At 37.0% G+C, this 20,841-nt stretch overlaps 1 protein-coding gene across 6 annotated transcripts in view; it reads right to left on the bottom strand.

Moving 5' to 3' along the window:
- The window catches only part of LOC126970087 (protein pangolin, isoforms A/H/I/S), a 179,284-nt gene that overhangs the window by 85,444 nt on the left and 72,999 nt on the right, over positions 1–20,841 (bottom strand). For all 6 annotated transcript variants that reach the window (XM_050815806.1, XM_050815807.1, XM_050815811.1 and 3 more), the window contains exon 4: positions 9,426–9,526. In XM_050815806.1, the coding sequence (XP_050671763.1) occupies positions 9,426–9,526 (101 nt within the window). The remainder of the gene's footprint in view (positions 1–9,425; positions 9,527–20,841) is intronic.

Genomic DNA, 20,841 nt, shown 5'->3' with positions numbered 1-20,841 from the left:
TGGAGGACCGCCACACATCCAGATGGTGAGGATGATATCCTAACTTGTGGCGTATCGTGCGAAGGTGGAATTCGGCGGCAGGAATCAGGTTAAACAGCTCTTCGGAACACTCCCCGTGATAAATGCGGTAGAAGACACACAATGATGCGACGTCTCTACGCAACGCCAAGAGAACCAGCCGTTCACAGAGCACTAAGTCCCCGACAATTCGAGCTGCTCTACGTTGCACGCGGTCAAATGGATCGAGCAGATACTGGGGTGCGCCAGACCAGAGAAGACAGCAATACTCCATGTGTGGCCGGACCTGCGCTGTGTAGAGCGCTAGAATGTGGGCCGGCTTGAAGTATTGCCGTGCTCTATTGATGACGCCCAGCTTCTTCGAAGCCAATTTGGCTTTGCCTTCCAGATGGCCACGGAATTGGCAATCGCTCGAGATTTCGAGACCCAGTATTCCGATACTAGGCGCGGCTTCAAGAGAAGTGTTCTCGAAGAGCAGTGATACGACAAATGGGGTTTTTTTAGTGGTAAACGCGCAAACTTGAGTCTTCTGGGGGTTAAATTGGACAAGGTTCAATTTACCCCATTCCGCGACCTTCTCGAGAGAGGACTCGATAGAAGACACAAGTTTCTCCCGGCACTGGTCGACGATTTCCCGAGAGAGACCTGCATGGCCCGTGTATACGGCATCACCAGTGCTGTCGTCCGCATAGCAATGTATGTTGGAGGTGTCCAACAAAGTGAAGTAAATTTAATAATAATAATTTAATTTAATTTTTTGAAGTAAACTTAGTAAAGATAATTTACGAAGAACAGTACAATAAAATTAATACTATTTGCACATACGAGCGAGCATTTAATTCAAACATACAGGAAATGCAGCTACAATTCAATATGAAATCTGGACTTGTCTAAATATATCTCAAGTGCATGATAACAATTCTATTATGAGGGTTTTATTATATGATAAAGCGACCTGACAATTATAGCGAGTAATTAAATATCACATTAATTGTCCTTATCGTTTTCGTACAATTGTTTTATGGAAAATAACTTAGCAATGGCGATAAAACATGTTAAGTGTTATGATAACAGGGAAGAGTTAATCACGTGCATTTTGATTTGAAACTCATTAATGATTACTTAAAATCTATGCTGAAAATCGTTTTTATTTTCATATTATGTTTTTCATTTGAACTCAATAATTTCACGGAACTAGATTTTCGATACGTTACAATAGTGGAGAGATATTTTTTTTCAAAATGATTTAAAATACGTTCTACTTTTTTTTAATGAAAATAAGGGACTAGACGAGCAGGACGTTCAGCTGATGGTAATTGATACGCCCTACCCATTACAATGCAGTGCAAGCTCAGGATTCTTGAAAAACCCAAAAAATTCTGAGCGGCACTACAATTGCGCTCGTCACCTTGAGACATAAGATGCTAAGTCTCATTTGCCCAGTAATTTCACTAGCTACGGCGCCCTTCAGACCGAAACACAGTAATGTTTACACATTACTGCTTCACGGCAGAAATAGGCGCCGTTGTGGTAACCATAATCTAGCCGGCCTCCTTTGCAAAGGAGCCTCCCACTGGTTTTTATATATTTGCTACAATTACCACAATTTCTTTTTTATATTCCTCGTAGGGCTAGAATAGACAGATCTATATACAAAGTTCGGGAGAATATGTAATGAAATATGGAAATAAAAAAGCCCTCGGGCGCAAACTGCACCCACGAAGGAATAGCTTCCCTTCTCCCCTTCAACAATGTATCTACTATTAAAGTATTCAAAGATTGTATATTAAAATATTTATATAGGTGTATATTTTTTTTACTATTAATACATTGGGCAGTGCGCTTGATTCAAGTTTTCACATCAATAATACTAATTGCAATAACAGCATTTATAAGCGTTGCACTTAGTCGATCAATTTGGGTCATACAAGTTAGTAATTCACTACGCTTTATGAGTCGCTTGTGATAAGCTTACTATGAAATATATAATTCAGCTTAAAACAACTATTCTTTGTAGTTTTTCTTCGGTCAGTCATATAAGAGGAATAAAAGCATTTTATATTTCAGATATTTCATAATATCGAGCTCTTTTTGATGTCAGTTAAAGCGCTACAACCGCTTCGGAAACGAATTTCGTGCTCAGAGAGAAGAAACGGCGCACGAAACTGTTATAGTTTTCATTTTTGCGCTCTTAAAAAATACAATTTATAACTAATTTGTGTTGTTATTGATTTTGTGATGTAGGTACTCAAATAAATTTAAAACAATTGAAAAACAGTTCCAGTGTTTATGGTGGTCTGAAACCCGGCACCAACTAGACGCAATCTTTATAATAAATATTTATAAGTTCAGTCCATATAGAATGTAGAACTCAGAAACAATCTTCCATATTCATTTTTTTAGTGAATTGGCCAATACGGAACAAATAGGCAATATTTTTATCAAATAAGTACCGCGAAAACCTCACTCACGGGTTTATCAGGGTACAGAGAGCCATGAAAGGCTCTCTGTACCTGTTCATAAAACCTATTATTTTTTTCAGGATTCTCTTTGGGCAGTTTGTTAATGTAATCCGGTATTAGGTAATTGACAGTTCTTATCATATAAATGTTTGTACCCACCGGGACCTCAAGCTTAGTGGCCTCACTAACTACTAGGCTATATGGGTCGCCAAACTATTTTACCAACCTATGGTGTAATGCTGCACTCGTTGAATTAAACTCTCGCTGTATTCAAAGCCGTGATAATCCATTCGTAGCGGCATTAAAATCATGAAACACGAAGCAACATTTGGTAATTTAGGTCTTTAGCGGTGTTTCACTCGCTTTTGAAAAGCAAACATTCTGTCGCTGCATGGGGTGGGCTTGTCGACTCGGAGGAATTAAAGGGGACCAAGCCAGACTGATCATTTTCATCTCTTTTTGAAGGGTTCGCGAAATGTAAGATGATTATGTTTTAACAAGATCGAAGCTATGTTTTGTATAGATTTGTAATATATTCAAATTCAAAAAAAAACTTTATTCACTGTAATACTTTATAAATTATTTAGTGTAAGGAAGATTTAGGATTAAGTGCAAAGGTTACTTAAAATAACATTCAAATGAGTATAACAATATTCAATAACAATAAACTTAGAGACAGTATTCCTAATTATCTTTATCATTCAAATAATCTTTCACATAATAGTAGGCCTGAGATGTTAATTTATTTTTTACGGCACATTAAAATTTTTTAATTGGTTATATTTGAATATCATTTGGGAGTTTATTATACAATATAACACAATCTACTTCAAAAGATTTAGCAATTTTACGGAGCGTAATAGATGGAATAAAATAGATTCATTTCGAATTGGGTAGCCTATTTAACTAATAGGCTGAGATTTATAGAACGTACTTAGACTTTGCTCAGATTAATCTATAGATTATACTAATCTATAGAGAGTAGACTTGAAGTCCGTATTTATAAACATCGCTTTGAGTGCTAACTAAGCTAAGACGTAACGACGACTTAGGAAAAACTCAGACAATAATCCGAACAAAAAGGAGATCAACAATTCCTTGCGTCATCACAACAGCTGTTGCGACGTTTTAAACATTCCGTATATTATGTTTTCAAAAGCTTATATTTTAATTGATAATTAGTTTTATTTTTTACATTTTAACTTCATGTAAATATATGATATAATTATTATTAATTCGTTTTAAGATGATACTTTTATTTGAATTATATTAATGATTTAAGATTGCAATTGTTATGTTTCTTGCCGATTGTTCTCAAAAAACAGATTTACGAAAAGTGTTACAACCTAATTGAATTAAAATATTTGAATTTGAAATTGTTTCATGATATTATAATAACCAAAGCTTCCATTTGTTCCAAATTAATCTTTGAACATTTCTGACAAAATACGAAACGCATCGAAACGCGGTCATATTTTTCCAGCACAATAAATGTAATTCCTGTAAATCTAGAGACGAGAGCAAGCGACCCCGAAATCGTTGGCCGCATTCATCCAGACAAAAGCCCTAAACACCCCGCCGGCAAAAAGAAAATTTCCATCCCCTCCTTGGTTTGAAATTTCCCGCCCAGAGCGGGGCGGCGACATAGGGGTGGCTTCCGCACAAAAGAGAGGCAGCTTAACTTCGGATAGAAAAGAATGAGACGACCGTATGTCCACCTGTTGCGTTCAAGTTTCATATTTTCGTGGTATCTTTTTTCTTGTCTTGGCGGCAAAGGATTTGAATGGCGTTCCATGTTCATGCGTACTAGCTTGGGTATCGCCTATCGAACGATATTGACCTCTTCGATCTGACTTACCTACTACCTGTATTGTGGTTAGATATTCAAATATCCCTCTAACAATCTTTAACATTTTTGTTAAAAGATACTTGCTGTTATGAAATATATTACCGGATATATTAAATCGTGACACAAAGCAAAACAAATTGATTAAAATAGGGAAAAAAATACAATGAGCTTTAATAAGAAGAAGTGGCAAATAACTCATTGACAATCTTTTAAATCAGTACAGCTCCATAATTTTACAAATTATTTTTAATACACTCTGTTTGATGTGATGTAACATAAATACTCAAACGTCATACGAGTAAATAAAATATGTAAATTAATATTAAAAAAATACAAAAAATATCGAGTATAATAGATGCATCAATCCACACACACTGTACCATCTACAAAATTATTAATTAATGACCCACTTTGTTGATAATTCTTTTCAAATTTATTTGTACGAAAGATATTGTATGACAATTGGTAGACTGTCAGTGTATAAAACAAATGATAACAGTTACTTAGGAAATGTATGTTTAAGCGAATTTCGACATACTTGTTTTTTTTTTTGTGGAAAAGGAGGACAAGCGAGCGTACGGGTCACCTGGTGTTAAGTGATCACCACCGCCCACAACTTGTAACATAAGAGGAATCACAGGTTGCCGGCCTTTAAGGAAGCTCATTGCACAGCTTTGTAGTACGTGGAAGAAAGTTCATTTTAAACCGCACTGTGGAGGACCGCCACACAGACAACTTGTGGCGTTTCGTTCAAAGATGGAATTCGGCGGCAAGAATCAGGTAAAGCACCTTTTCGGAATACTCTCCGTGATAAATGCGGTAGAATACACACAGTGAAGCGACGTCTCTACGCAGAGGCAAGTTATCTAACCGTTCACAGAACACTGGGTCCCCGACAATGCGAGCTGTTCTGCGTTGCACGCGGTCAAAGGGATCGAGCTGATACTAAATAAACCTTTCGACCGTTATCAGAAAAATACATGTGTTTAACTACAGTTCATGCGAGTTCGATTCCCGCTTCTGTACTATATTCTAATATAATTATACGACCTGATAGACTGTAGTAGCTGTAAACACGTCAAAAAATAGTGGCGAACTGTTAGCCTCTATTTTCAGCAACAGACGCACACTAAAAATAATGACTGACGTATCACAAGTATTAAACGTAGCTGTCATGCATGTTATGCTAAAGTAAGAGCCTCAGATAGAGATCTAGACGTATAAATTGTCTTAGGAAATATTATTATCTAATTCAACTAGAAATTTGCCAAGAAGTTGGTAATTATTATTAAAAAACACTAAATGTTTAGTGTATTACTCTACTATTTATATTTCCATTTTGACAGTTTTAATTGGAATATATGTATTATGAATAATAATAATAATTATATTTATCAACAAACTGAGAAATTAATATAATAAACATTAACATAATATTTAACAAATTCCCCACAACCATATCTGCGGGTAGTCGTAAATAAATATAATATATAAATAATGTTTCCTAGTACGTCGTGCACAGCCGAGCAGCGGTCAAACGCAGACAGAAATAAAAACTGTTTGTGTATACGTTTCCGGTGGGTCGCTGGTTCGATGCCGGCACGACACGTGCTGTGCTTTACCGAGAAACTATTTAATTATAACCACTGTGATAACTGCGCTTCGGATATATCTAAGCTATATCAATATATATATATATATATATATATATATATATATATATATATTGAACCCGAGTGTAAAATTAATATAGGTATACTATATTATAATAATACTAGCTGACCCAGCAAACGTTGTATTGCCGATATTAAAATGGCGATACAAAAGTAACTGTTGATCGTAGATGGGTGAAAATTTGAAGTTGTATGTATTTTTAATGCTGACTCATAATCAAACAAATTAAAAAAAAAAAAAAGTCGTGTGGACCACCCTTAACATTTAGGGGGATGAAAATATATATATAATAATAAATATATAGATGTTGTCCGATCCTCAGACCTACCCAATATGCACTAAAAATTTCATGACAAGCCGTTTCGGAGGAGTTCAAAGTTTAACACCATGACACGAGAATTTGATATATTAGATGATATATGGAACGTATTGTATATCTTCTGGGATATATCCTATACATAATAAAATTTATAACCGACTCAGTCATGAAAGCTGAAAGACCTAACTGAACGCAATAATTTGAAATTCCTAGGAAATGTTATAAATATTAAAGTCTCTTAATGCGGTAGTAACTCTTTAACTATTCAACTGCAATGGCGAAACGAATTATAATTCATAGTTGGCTTTTTATTTAATTGTACGTTTTTACTTTAATATCCGTATCCGAATTTAGCGAGAACGAACAAACAGACAGACGAAATTTAATAATCTGTTAATTTTTAATACCATGAAACGCGTTTTAACCACACAGTGGACGACAGAAGTAAAATCTACATCAAGTCGATGTTCGTTCTGTGATTCTATCTATATTCATAAAGTAATCACATAATTTATATGTTAATATTAATTATTATTATTAATATAGTAAAATTTGCTCTGACTGGTCCATTAATCGACTCGAGGCGACTTCTCAGCACACCTAAGGAAGATTTCAAAAGTATTATGAAGAATGTAAGCAAGACAACATAAAATACCAGATTTCTTTAAACAAATTAAATAAATATTGTTACAATAGTAACTTAGTATTTTGACAGCAAAAACATAATAATATATTATGTACAAAAACACATGAAGCCCAGTACATTGCGATATCACAAGATATCAGCAATATTTTGCAAATATCTTGAATACCTTTCAAGTTAGGGCGCGAATACACTCTATGTCCAATAAAGAAATTTTTAAAAAAGAAAAAAATAATAATTGTCGATGTACACAGAATCTATTTTGAACACGGAATCTATTTTGTACACGGAAATGTCAAGTAAAGTTACCCGCGATCTCACTACACTCACTTGATAAAGGACCTCCGAACGTTCAGAGGCAGGCATTAAGTTATAACTAAGCATAAACCAAGAATATGTAAAATGCTTACAAATAGACATTTTGCTTACTAATGGTTTTTTCGGACGTATAACGTTTCCCGCGTTTATTTGCAAGGCAGCTTGTCATTCGGAAAACTTCAGAATTATTATTGTATTGACAGTGTTGTCAACGATATTGTAAACATTTTGCATTTTCTTTGTTTATCACCAGTTATAACTTTATACCAAGTTTATTTGTAAGGCCGATAGAGTTAAGTGAAGTTAGGAAAATTCTACGACCTGACACATCTGACGGACCTGACGTCGATGACGTCACATGGTCGCGTCGCTTTGTAAGTATTAACGATTTTTTAAATTATTACTTTGTTATTAATGATATATTTTTTCAGTATTGTAGACTGATGTAAATGTGATAATGATTATAATTATTATAATGATGACAAATCAATAAATAAGTAAAAAAAAGGTTTTAATTTTTAATTTTCTAACAGAAATATTAAAGCGACACAGAACAGAACTAAAAACAACAAAAGTCAATACGTGACAATAAAAAAAATAAAGCAGTGATGATAGCACGAAAATATAATGACGGTAATGAAACTGCAAACAGTACTGACGCAACAGGACGAGCGCGAGGGGGTGAAAGGGTGAATGGGAGGGAGCTTCACGATGCAGCGAGATCCAGAGATAATATAGACGTGAAGTACGTGTTTTACTTTTTAGACAATTTACTATTCCCTTGAGCTAATCAGGATTGAGCAGTGTGTACCAAGCCCAAATTCAATAACACGCGATATTGAACGATTTATCAAATGAACTGAAACTGATAAGTAGATAAACGATTAGATACAAGTGTTGTAAAGGTAAGAGATTTAACACGGACATGAATTAATGTCGTGTTCCCACTGTATCACAGTAAACAGTCTTGTTAACAAACATCACAGATTGAGGGTAGATTGAGCTCTCTTGATAAAATTTATAGTATAGATTCTTCATATTCGTCTCTACGCGGCCCCAGCTTGCTTTTGATTGTAAAATCATTACTTAATAATCGTTTATGATACGTATCGTATATAACAATTATCATATGTCTAAATAAAATATATCATTGTCGTTCGGTTAATACGTTAATCAAACTGCAATGTTACTTTTTCTTATTGTTTAATGTGATCATCGTTATATATTTATGTTGCCACGTCCACATTTCGTCCAGAAGTCTATATTCTTAATAATAATAAGTCTATCACGTCCTGCCAAAGCTGTAATAAAAATTTATAACTTTTAACACACTCTCCAATTTATGTCCAATGATGGATTTGTTAAAAATTAATGAAATATTTTATGTATATTATGCAGGAACTATATTACTGTAAAATTTGGATGTATCTACTGTATATGTGAAGATAATCAACGGATTACCATCTTCCTACATATTATATGATATTGATTAATTCGAACTCTGCATGCTAATGGTGCATCGTTTTTTTTTATTTGTGTTTACATTCATATTGGACGAGGAATTTACGATAAATCTTTTAATTTATTATATACATAAATACGAGTAAATGGAGTTATCATTTTATTTCTATTAATAATAACAGCATTTAAAGGATATGTTCTTCCTTGAGGACAAATATCTTTATGAGGAGTTAGTCATTATAATTTGACCGCAAATATGCTGAAAATATGAGATAAATCTGGTCACAGGGTTGAATTTTGCGTTTAGCCCTAGACTTATGACATGCGAAGTACAACGGACGAAAGCCAGCGAAATATTACTCTTTTATTTCAATCACCTCGTCACATACACTCTTTCTACTTCTTGCGTCAGATTTCTTTAGCCGCTATTATATGATGCATACTCAGCATTACAAGCATTTGAATGATTTGTAGTTTCTGCAAACCATCGAGCATCGATACAAAAATTGTAGCTTGCTACATTTCCTCTCCATTAAAACTTTGACGGTTACAAATCCATCTCACTATATTCTTTAAAATGGACGCGAGATTATTAACAACATTAATTAATATAGGTCACAAAAATATATCGCAAGGATGAAATTGTCATAAATATTGCTTGACACAAAATGATAGACTTACCATAGAGACGGGCAGGGGATGAGCCCCTCCATTGGGGTAGGGGTAAGGAGCCATGAGGTAGCCCATGTTGAAACCTGCAGCGGGGTGATGCTCAAATTTACCTGCAATAAACAAAATACTGTTATTAACATATTTTTTGTATAAATTCTATAAATTTTCTTCATATAAATATTATAAATCGTGTCGGAATATCGGAGTTTTATAATTCGGGGAAAGCAGCTGTTGTCAAGCGCAAGGTCGCTGCATTCAGTTGTGCGTAACGTCTATTAACGTCTTATTAGTTCATTACACAGTCTTTCAGTCAAAATTTTAGACTGAAAGACAGAGTATTAAATTTAGTCGAGATTTTTTAGGCTCTGAAAAATCTTGACTAAATAACGATAATTTTAACAGACTATAAGATCTATAAAATAACATACGTGTTTGTTTCATAAAGACTAGTAGATCGGTAACTGAGTTGTACGTTTGATATCCGTTAGCAATATTACAAAAATTTTCGAAGTAATTCGAGCATTTACATGATCTAATGGCTCCGCCAAGTTACAATCCCGTAGAACATAATTTTTTTCTATTTGCGATTTACTTTTTTATTTTTGAATGTAGTATTTTCTTTTATTAACGCGAGTGTTACACATTTAAATAAAACATTTTTTAAAGGATTAAAACGCGTGTAATTGTTACTGAAGAGGACACAGTCAGTTAATTTTGCCAATAATCATCAGTCTTACAGCACCTCCGAGGCAATAAATGGTTCTAAACTTCATTATGACAACTATGACAAATACTATCATGACTTATTACAACCGCAGTCCCAGTTAAAAACATGATCTGGGAAAGTTTGAAACGTCGAAATCTAATGTAAAATACAGTTACAATTATACGCATTTTAATCCTTTAAAAAGTGTTTTTAATGAAATGTATTGCAACATAAAACTAATCTAACATTTTTAGGTTAGGTTGTAAAACGATTATAGATAGTTAATCTGGGTAACGCCTGGTACCCACCAAAGCCGGGAGGAGAGGAGATGTAATTTGATAACCAATCAGATTTCATAATTTCCACATCTCCTCTCCGCTTATCTTCGGTGGAAATGAATCTAGCGGAGAGGAGAGGAGATGTCTCATTAATTGTCCATAGAATTTTGTGCCGCGTCGAGCGAGCAAGCAGCATGGCGGAGCGGCCTTTAGACATCACTTGACTGATTTCAATCTCTCACAGCTCACATATCCGCTATACACACCTCACATCTCTTCTCTGCTTTGGTGGATACCGGGCCTAAGTCGACTAAATTGACGTCACCGTTTCATAATATATACGTGACCACTTAGTATTAAGTGCGTCCCATGCAGGACAAAAATAATTAGATAAGAAATATTAGCTGGCAGCTTCATTCTTATGCATAGCCTGTGGATCCAATCTGTCGACCCGTTTCTTCAGAAATAAGTCTCTAGTATTGTTAAATAATACTAAACAGACGATATGTGCGCTCAAGCCCCGCTCAATTATTCCACGCCAGATACTGCACAGTGACGACTAAAGTGGCAGGCTTGCTAAATTACACAACTAAATGACGCTTCGCCATCTTTTATTCACTAGGTACTCATATCCCTGTACGCTTTACTGTTCTAGAATATTTTATTGCTATGTACATTTTAGGAATTTTGAATTCATAAACTCTTACTGTGTTATTAATAAAGGCGAAATAAATTCATTCCAAAATTACAAAGTTTTCATTGGTTGTCTAGGAGAAAGAAGCTTCCTATAACTTATCCAAGCTTATATTAACTATCCTTCAATTTAAACAGTTTACGCGGGAAAATTATTATTGTTCGTCGTTCGCCATTGAGTTAAAGTGGAGACTGTGACCTGAAACTCAAGAGGCGGCATGAGTCATTTCTTTTTAATTTCCGGGCATTATTTAAATGTTTTTTTTTTATGAAAATAAGGGACAAGACGAGCAGGACGTTCAGCTGATGGTACTTGATATGCCCTGCCCATTACAATGCAGTGTCGCTCAGGATTCTAGAAAAACCACAAAAATTCTGAATTGCACAAAACTGCGCTCGTCACCTTGAGACATAAGATGTTAAGTCTCATTTGCCCAGTAATTTCACTAGCTACGGCGCCCTTCAGACCGAAACACAGTAATGCTTACACATTACCGCTTCACGGCAGAAATAGGCGCCGTTGTGGTACCCATAATCTGGCTGGCATCCTGTGCAAAGGAGCCTCCCACTGGTGAAGTGAATAGTACTAAGTAAGTAATATACTATTCAAGCCTTGGCCACAACTAGGCATTGATGGACTCACAGTTAGCGCGCGAGTTGACTGCAGTCGGTAGTGTAGCGCAGTGTCGTAGTCGTAGCTTACCGTGTCATAGTGTTAAAACTAAAGTTGAGATCCCGTGATATTTTGTTGATTTAAATAATAACAGATCCGAGTCCATCAAGTTCTGTATAGTAAAACGAGTTTTGGAACGAAGTTCCTTATCACGCGTTGCGAATGGTGGCTAGACGGAAAAAATTAAGACCAAAAGTTGTAACGACTTTTTTTATATATAAATAATTGACAAGTAACCATTATTGACATTTGACACATTTCTGACAAATTAAATTGTTTATTTTATATATTTAGAGCATTGGTAACAAGACCAAACCAAAATACAATAAACGAATATTTAAATAGGTTTATAACTGCAAAATTACATTGACATAAAAGCAAAACATGTACAATATGTATACCTTTTTGATGCTATTGAAGATAAATTTCTTTGACTATTACGTTGCGCGCGCCTGTCATCTAAAAGTTTTCAGAAATTTTCTGACGTTTGCGACATTAATTAATTTTTTTGGTTTCTTCGTCCATTATTAGGACAGGTAAAAGGTTCAATCCAATGCAGCCAATACAGCCGTATTCGTTAATATTCAATAATTTATTTCACGATTTTTACAATATTGTTCTTTCTACAAATGTAGAATAGCACGACGAGTAAATAATTTTAAGGATTTGTTTTGTTACGCCAAATAAGTATAACTTCTTGCGTGCATACGTAAGTATACACACACTTTTTTTTATTGTAGTCAGTGGAAACTTCCCATTTTTTTAGTACATCAGTAAAATTAATATTATTATAATAAGGAACTTCGTTCCTATCCTGTATCTCACGACACCACACGGTTTTTTTATTCATCGCCAAGCACGCGAAATGGCGAATAATTTTTTAGATATGTATGATAGAAATGAGGAACAGCAGAACAAAAGTTTGAGATTTAAGTTTTACGTAAAATGTTAAACTTAAAGCATTGTTTAAATTAACACACATTAATGATAATGGTCATCAATTATAATCAGGTTCTTGAATCGCATTCTTGAACTCTGCATTCAACTCGCGCGTTATCTATACAATATGTATGCCGCAACTTTGCCTCGGCCCACATTTACACGTTCGTCCGTGCTATAAAATTATGTTTACGGCAGTGTATAGGTTCAAACTATGCAGTACCGATTGCCGAATCATTTGAACCATACTGATTGACAGTCTCGGAGGTCCTTTACCAACTCGGAAACCGTACGCCCATCACCAGCATAGAGCACACAACTTAGGAGACACATAGAATCCTCAAATTTGTATCGCGTGTGTAAACAGCCCGGTAGCGATGGCAGAGCGTTCTAAAACTTGTGTGCACATGTCGTTACGAGGTCTATACTGTTTGTTTAGGCCGGACCTACCGCGGGTACGGGGAAACGTGGAAAAGAATGGAATTTCTGAACACCGTATACAAATTGTGTTTAATATTCTCTTCAACGTTTGGGGAGTGTGGTTAGTTATTCTGTCGCGGTGCATTGCGGCTTCAAAATAGACTCTTCAATACAGGACTGATTTATCAACGCAAAGCCTAAACCACTGTGAACACAATGTTAAGGAGGATTCATATGACAAAATAAAAATGCAATTTCTATTCATATAGATGAGGGCGCGGCACTGAGCAATCAAATAATAAAGGAGTGATGTGATATTTTGTTTGTTTGAAAATTATGAGAAATTGGTTCTTTTTTTTCAAATACCTAATACAGGTAAATCAGGAAAATAAGATTCCCTATAAAATAAGTAAATTTTATTCCTAAATAATTGTCGGGTATGGAGGTAGCTCGACATAAAATTGTGTTTTTTTTTATTGCTTCAGTGTTCAGCACATATTATATAGATAGTTTTCATTCTTATAATGTACTTCATACAATAAATCTTTTGTTTGAAGTTTTAAAAAAAAAACTCTTTTAGTGTTGTCCTATGCGTATCTCCTTTTAAGAATTGTTGGCCTGCCATGACGTTTGGTTTTTGAGAAACTCTGATGGTAACTAGCTCATGGCCTGCCTATGTAATATGTGTTGTGGCTATTTCGATGGTTCAGAACTATTTACTCGATAATATTATGTGTGTGGCACATATATTTAATGTATTGGAAAGGAAAAGTACGTACATTGTAACCGGTGTAATTGCGCTAGGTATATTACGTTGATAGGACTAACATTTATACTGCTTCTGTGTTATTAATAAACGCAAAAAAAGATATTCCAAATTTAAAACTTTTTGTCTTTATCTTTGTCACTACAGAATTACATGACAGGGAGAAGTTATCTTAAATTTTGAGTAACTTTGGACACACTGTGGTTATTAATGAGACAGCTATAGTTTTTATGTATTTTGCACCATGCACTATGTTAAAAATAGATTACATTTTGTACTGTACATAACGAATGAACGGTTGTATGAAAATCCATAATTTTCAAAGTAAAAAGTAGAAAATTTCATAAATCTACTTCTAGTCTAAAATTGTAATTTTAGCACCTTCGATGAGCGAGATATCGCCCTTATATTTCCGCGAGTATCTCGCCCGCTACGTGTTACAACTTACAATATGAGTGTACCGATAACAACGCACTTGTTAAAAATTTAGGTCTTATTTCAGTAGATTATCTTTACTAATAAACGGAGAGCCGTTTTTTCCGTCGGTTATACTGCGAAAACTACTGAACCGATCCGAATAATACTTATAGGTACCATAAGATGCAGCGTGTTTCGGGGAAGGTTTTAGTATATTGTTTGTTGGTGATTACTTATCTGGAACCTATACGTGACTTAGAAATACTTATATTATATTTGCAACACAAATAATTCAGTCAATAACATTTAATTACATATGACAATTCATACATTAAGCGTGCGCGGGGTACTTAATTTATATGGCAACACGACGTTTGCCGGGTCAGCACTTGTATAGGTATATTTATATACTGGGTGGCCGAGAAGTTGACGTCGAAAGCTAAAATTTGAATTTGGCTCATTTTATTGGCGAATCTTCTGGGAAGTTTTTAAAAATAGTTACAAGCCATAGGCTCCCCAATTTATTTATTTTTTGATACCTTGAACATTTTCATGAATTTAGCTGGAGCAGTTATATTGAACTTACAACTCAATTCTAAACTAGTTCCGCATTGTTACTATTCAAAGTTTCTTATGTAGTTATTGCAACTGTAGTTAATAATTATCAACAATAAAATTAACTAAAAGTGTTCAAATTATTATCAAAATTAGAAAAAAGTCCTAAACCACAATAAGGTGAAAAATATTATTATCTCCTAAACTACGCAAAATCGTAGAACATACATAGGGGTGATTCGGATACTCATCACCATGAGTATCATCACCATTTCAAATTTTAGCTTTGGACGTCAACTTCTCGGCCACCCTGTATATAGCACGAGGAGGTAAGCCTAGGGAGTGTTAATTGCGTCAGATACTTACTCTTGTTTAATAATTACTCTCCTGAACAATACAAGTTTCCTCACATTGTTTTTTAAAATACAGGTCACTTTTATAAAGTTCACGTAATGATAAAAGAATAATATTATGTGAAAATCTAGCTGCTAAGATTAAATACGTTATAAGCTTAGGTCATTTATACGTCTAGATAGGCTATGACAGCTGTAAAAATTGACTTTAGAACTAACCTTTTTTTTTTATGGAATAGGAGGACAAACGAGCGTACGGGTCACCTGATGTTAAGTGATCACCGCCGCCCACATTCTCTTGCAACACCAGAGGAATCACAAGAGCGTTACCGGCCTTTAAGGAAGGTGTACGCGCTTTTTTTGAAGGTACCCATGTCGTATTGTCCCGGAAACACCGCACAAGGAAGCTCATTCCATAGCTTTGTAGTACGAGGGAGAAAGCTCCTTGAAAACCGCACTGTGGAGGACCGCCACACATCCAGATGGTGGGGATGAAATCCTAACTTGTGGCGTGTCGTGCGAAGGTGGAATTCGGCGGCAGGAATCAGGTTAAACAGCTCTTCGGAACACTCCCCGTGATAAATGCGGTAGAAGACACACAATGATGCGACGTCTCTACGCAACGCCAAGAGATCCAGCCGTTCATAGAGCACTGAGTCCCCGACAATTCGAGCTGCTCTACGTTGCACGCGGTCAAATGGATCGAGCAGATACTGGGGTGCGCCAGACCAGAGATGACAGCAATACTCCATGTGTGGCCGGACCTGCGCTTTGTAGAGCGCTAGGATGTGGGCCGGCTTGAAGTATTGCCGTGCTCTTTTGATGACGCCCAGCTTCTTCGAAGCCAATTTGGCTTTGCCCTCCAGATGGCCACGGAATTGGCAATCGCTCGAGATTTCGAGACCCAGTATTCCGATACTAGGCGCGGCTTTAAGAGAAGTGTTCTCGAAGAGCGGTGATACGACAAATGGGGTTTTTTTAAGTGGTAAACGCGCAAACTTGAGTCTTCTGGGGGTTAAATTGGACAAGGTTCAATTTACCCCATTCCGCGACCTTCTCGAGAGAGGACTCGATAGAAGACACAAGTTTCTCCCGGCACTGGTCGACGATTTCCCGAGAGAGACCTGCATGGCCCGTGTATACGGCATCACCAGTGCTGTCATCTGCATAGCAATGCATGTTGGAGGTGTCCAACATATCATTGATATGCAGAAGAAACAGCGTAGGAGATAGCCACAGCCTTGGGGCACTCCAGCATTCACGGGCTTCGGGTTAGAGCAATATCCGTCGACAACGACCTGTATGCTACGCCCAGTGAGGAAGCTGGAGGTCCACTTGCACAAGCTCTCGGGAAGCCCAAATGATGGAAGTTTTGAGAGGAGCGCCTTGTGCCATACACGATCAAAGGCCTTCGCTATATCCAGGCTAACCAGGCCTTCCCCCTTGCTTTCAATAGCCGCCGCCCATCTATGTGTTAGGTATACCAGAAGATCACCTGCCGACCGTCCATGGCGAAAGCCATACTGTCGGTCGTTGATCAACTGGTGACCCTCTAGGTATACTAATAGCTGGCGGCTAATTATGCTCTCCATGATTTTAGAGAGCAGGGAGGTGATAGCAATAGGCCTGTAGTTCGCCGGATCCGAACTGTCTCCTTTTTTTTGGATCGGATGGACAAGGGCTGACTTCCATGAGTCAGGGACTACGCCTTTGGAATAAGAGTGCCGGAATAAACGCGTTAGCACCGGCGTCAACTCAGGGGCACGCGTGCTAAGCACAATTGGAGAAATGCCACCCGGCCCGCTCGACTTCCTGACATCCAACGAAAACAGAGCTCGCCTAACAGTTTTCTGTCTGAACTGTACTTCAGGCATAGAGCTCTGACACCGCGGGATGGTCGGCGGTGTTTTTCTTTTGTCGTCAAGTGTCGAGTTGGAGGCGAAAAGAGTGCACAGGAGCTCGGCTTTCTCTTTTGCCGTATGGGCCAGGGTGTCATTCCTCATGTGCAACGGCGGCATGGACGGCTGGTTGAAGTTACCAAGAGCAGCTTTCGACAACGACCAGAACTTGCGTATTCCGGTCGGGTAACTGGAAAGCTGCTAGCCGATTTTGACGACGTGCTTAGACTTCGCACGGGCGATTTGCCGCTTAAAAAATCTGGAGGCACGGTTATATTTCCTCTTAAGAACTTTGCAGTTCCGATCCTTTGTGCCCAGCGCCGCAACCCAAGTTCGATACGCCTGTTTTTTGCAGTCAGATGCTGCTTTAACTGACGCATCGAACCAGGGCTGTGATCTGCCACCGATCGGTACTACAGAGCTTGGTATAAAAATATCCATGCCCTGCAGTATCACATCGGCTACTGCAACGGCGCAGGCACTAGGATCATCCGAAGGGAAACAAACCTTGCCCCAAGGGTAGGATGCAAAAAAGGAACGCATCCTATCCCAATCTGCTGACTTGTAGTGCCAAACGCGGCGGGTCGCTGGTGGTCTGCGACGTTGGCGTCGGATAGGCACTACACTCCTGACCAGGCAATGGTCGGACGTTCCGAGAGGGGCGTCGACAAAGACCTGGTAACCATCGGGATGTGTAGTCAGCAGAAGATCTAATAAGGACGGCATGTGGCTATCCACATCCGGGAGCCGCGTTGGCGACTCAACCAATTGGGACAGACCATACGCCAATGCAAAATTATGCACAGATCGCCTATATACCTCTATATACCTCTATTTTGAGCAATTCACGCACACTAAACTAATGTTCCTGGCCTGCTTTTATCGGTTGTCTAACAACAAGAGACTCCTAGATAAACGCACCTCGCAATAAGACACATAGTGCCGACGATTACGTAGTGGACATTGTGAGTACGTTTTGTGCACCCGAGGACACCAATATTGACACAATACTTTGAGTGATACTCGTTACCACTCCCGCCCTGGCCAGCCGCGCGCTGCGACCACAATCCGCAGTTTGAGACGAGACATCACCGCGAACTTACTGCACTCACCCTGATGAAGGACCTCTGAAGAGTAAATCTCGGGTCCTGAACTAAGACTTTTGGGGCCCGCGTCGTTCAGAAATTTTGGTAACAAATTTAATTTGTAGGTATCATTATTCCCATAAATGAGGGATATCACTTTTAAATATCAATTTGTTTATATTTGAAAGAGCGACATCTCAAGTCAATTACCTAATATGCAATTATTGGGGTTGAGCTGGTTATCAACTGTAAAGTAGATCCTGTAGATGGAACCACAACCTAAGTGTTTAACAAGATATACCAAGATTCGCGATCACTGCGTGCTCGGACGGTTGGCTTGGTTGGAAAGAGAGCTCGGATGGAACTCGCGGGATCGCGACATTGAGTCCCGCATCGATCATAAATTATGGTCACAAATTTAATTTGTATTTAGGCTGTGAGTAATAAGTAGAAAATAACTTCAAAATATGGAACAGTTCGACGTAGCGAGTAAGTAGCGATAAATGCGAGTTTTTTACTAACTTTATTATTGGGTATAACATTATACATAAGAGCTTCCATATTTGCGTTCTAGCACCTTCACGTATAGTTAAAAATAATACTTAAAAAAAGAACCTAAAAAATACTCTTTTATTGAAAACTAAAATAAAAAGTTGAAAATAATTTGCAATAAGCATACATTACTTATATTATGATTATGTAACAAAACTGAATTTCTTTTCCAATAATCCAATATTCTCTAAATTAAAACTCAAAACTACACATACCAAAAAAGAAGAGGACACTGTCAGTAAATTTTGCCAAAAACCATCTGTCTACAGCAAATACCACCTCCGAGGCAATAAATGGCGCTAAACTTCATAATGACAACAATGCAACATCCCCTTGAAAACGTGATCTGGAAAGGTCACTGAACGTCGGATAAAATAAATAATAATAAATATAAAAATGAAAATTTTACGCAAATTCTAATGTAAAAACACAGTTACAATTACACGCGTTTTAATCCTTTAAAAAGTGTTTTATTTACATTTCATTAATAAATAAAGTTTTAATGTCTCACGAGTTTTCATAGATATATATACAGTTACATGTAGTAGGTACAAGCTTATATATAGCGTGTAAAATATTAAAAAATAATTAATAATTCAATGATACCCTCAAAAGTGAATTTAAATTTAAACTGAGGGTACTTACTATCAGCGACAAGTTATTGCAAACAGCTTTCTAGACTCCGGGCTTGTGGTAAACAGGTATTCATTGTTTTCCTAAGTGGCTACTGTTGTATAACCAGTTTAAGGGTTTTATGACTCAGAGGAGACAATATACTAAATTAAATATACCACCGATTGTTTTAAGACCACCTTACGACCGAAGAGTGTGTTATTTAGTAAAATAATGATCAAACATACGATAAGTAGAGAGAGTTAACAACATTTATTAAGCCAAAAAAGAAGAAGTGTCAAAAGTAAGCTAAGTGAAGATAGATGCAATACCGGCAGAGAGCTGATAAAATAGTGGAAGAGAGGAGCAGAGCGTTCTGCTGATGATACGCCCTGCCCATTACAATGCAGTGCCAATCAAAAAAATAAATTTATTTATCGCGTCTCTTTTTTTTCGGCTCCTTTAAATTAGCATGCAAAAAAGTTTACTTAAAAAATTTAAAAAATCCTTTAGGTACATTATAATGTTTTTTTATCAAATCACCATTTAAATAAGAGTCCAGAAATTTATTTCTGTGGTAAGTTTTTAATTCTCCCGGTAGACAAGTGACTAATCATTTGTAATACATAGCAGATGATCAGTCACGGAGAGAAGAGAACGAAACCACTAAAGGATAACTAAGCAGTGTTTTTATAGATATATATATAGATGATGCATACGATCAGGTTTATTTTTTAATCTAGTGCTCTGTGACCGGCTCGATAACCTGGCTTTGTGTATAGACGTCGATTCATTGTGAGTGTTCTACCACATTTATCACGGGGAGTGTTCCGAAGAGCTGTTTAACCTGATTCCTGTCGCACTTCGCACGACACGCCACAAATTAGAATATCATCTCCTCCATCTGGATGTATGGCGTGACAAGCGGCGAAAGAGCTTCCTTGTGCGGTATTTCCGGGGATGATATGACATTCACGATGATACAGTGCGTACACCTTTCTAAAAGACCAGCAACACGCCTGTGATTCCTCTGGTGTTACAGGAGAATATGGGCAACGGTGCTCACTTAACATCAGATGACCCGTACGTTCGATTGTCCTCCTATTCCATAAAAAAAATCCGAGTTTATTCTTTAACCAAAAAAAAATTTTACGGTACATTAGCAATTTTGATTGAAGAGTTCATTTCTATCTCCTCTAACTAATTTCAGTAAACATAATCGCATCATTAGCTTTATTAATTCTTCGAACGCAACATCAGCACCTGTCAAACGACTGTCAAAACAGACCGATAGCTTGACATTTGGAATAAATATGAGCAAGCGACACTCGATTGCACTTCGTTATAGTTCCAGATAATAAAATTACTTCTTATCTATGCAACTGTCACTCGGCAGAATAGGGTGGCCAAGCTTTTTGTTATAATTAGCCTTAATCGGTTGTGAATGGCAAAGAAAAAATACCGGCTAAGGCTAGTTA

The sequence above is a fragment of the Leptidea sinapis genome, chromosome 20 (genome assembly GCF_905404315.1).
Source record: "Leptidea sinapis chromosome 20, ilLepSina1.1, whole genome shotgun sequence".
In the NCBI taxonomy this organism is placed as follows: Eukaryota; Metazoa; Arthropoda; class Insecta; order Lepidoptera; family Pieridae; genus Leptidea; species Leptidea sinapis.
This window is presented reverse-complemented; position numbering and strand designations above follow the sequence as displayed.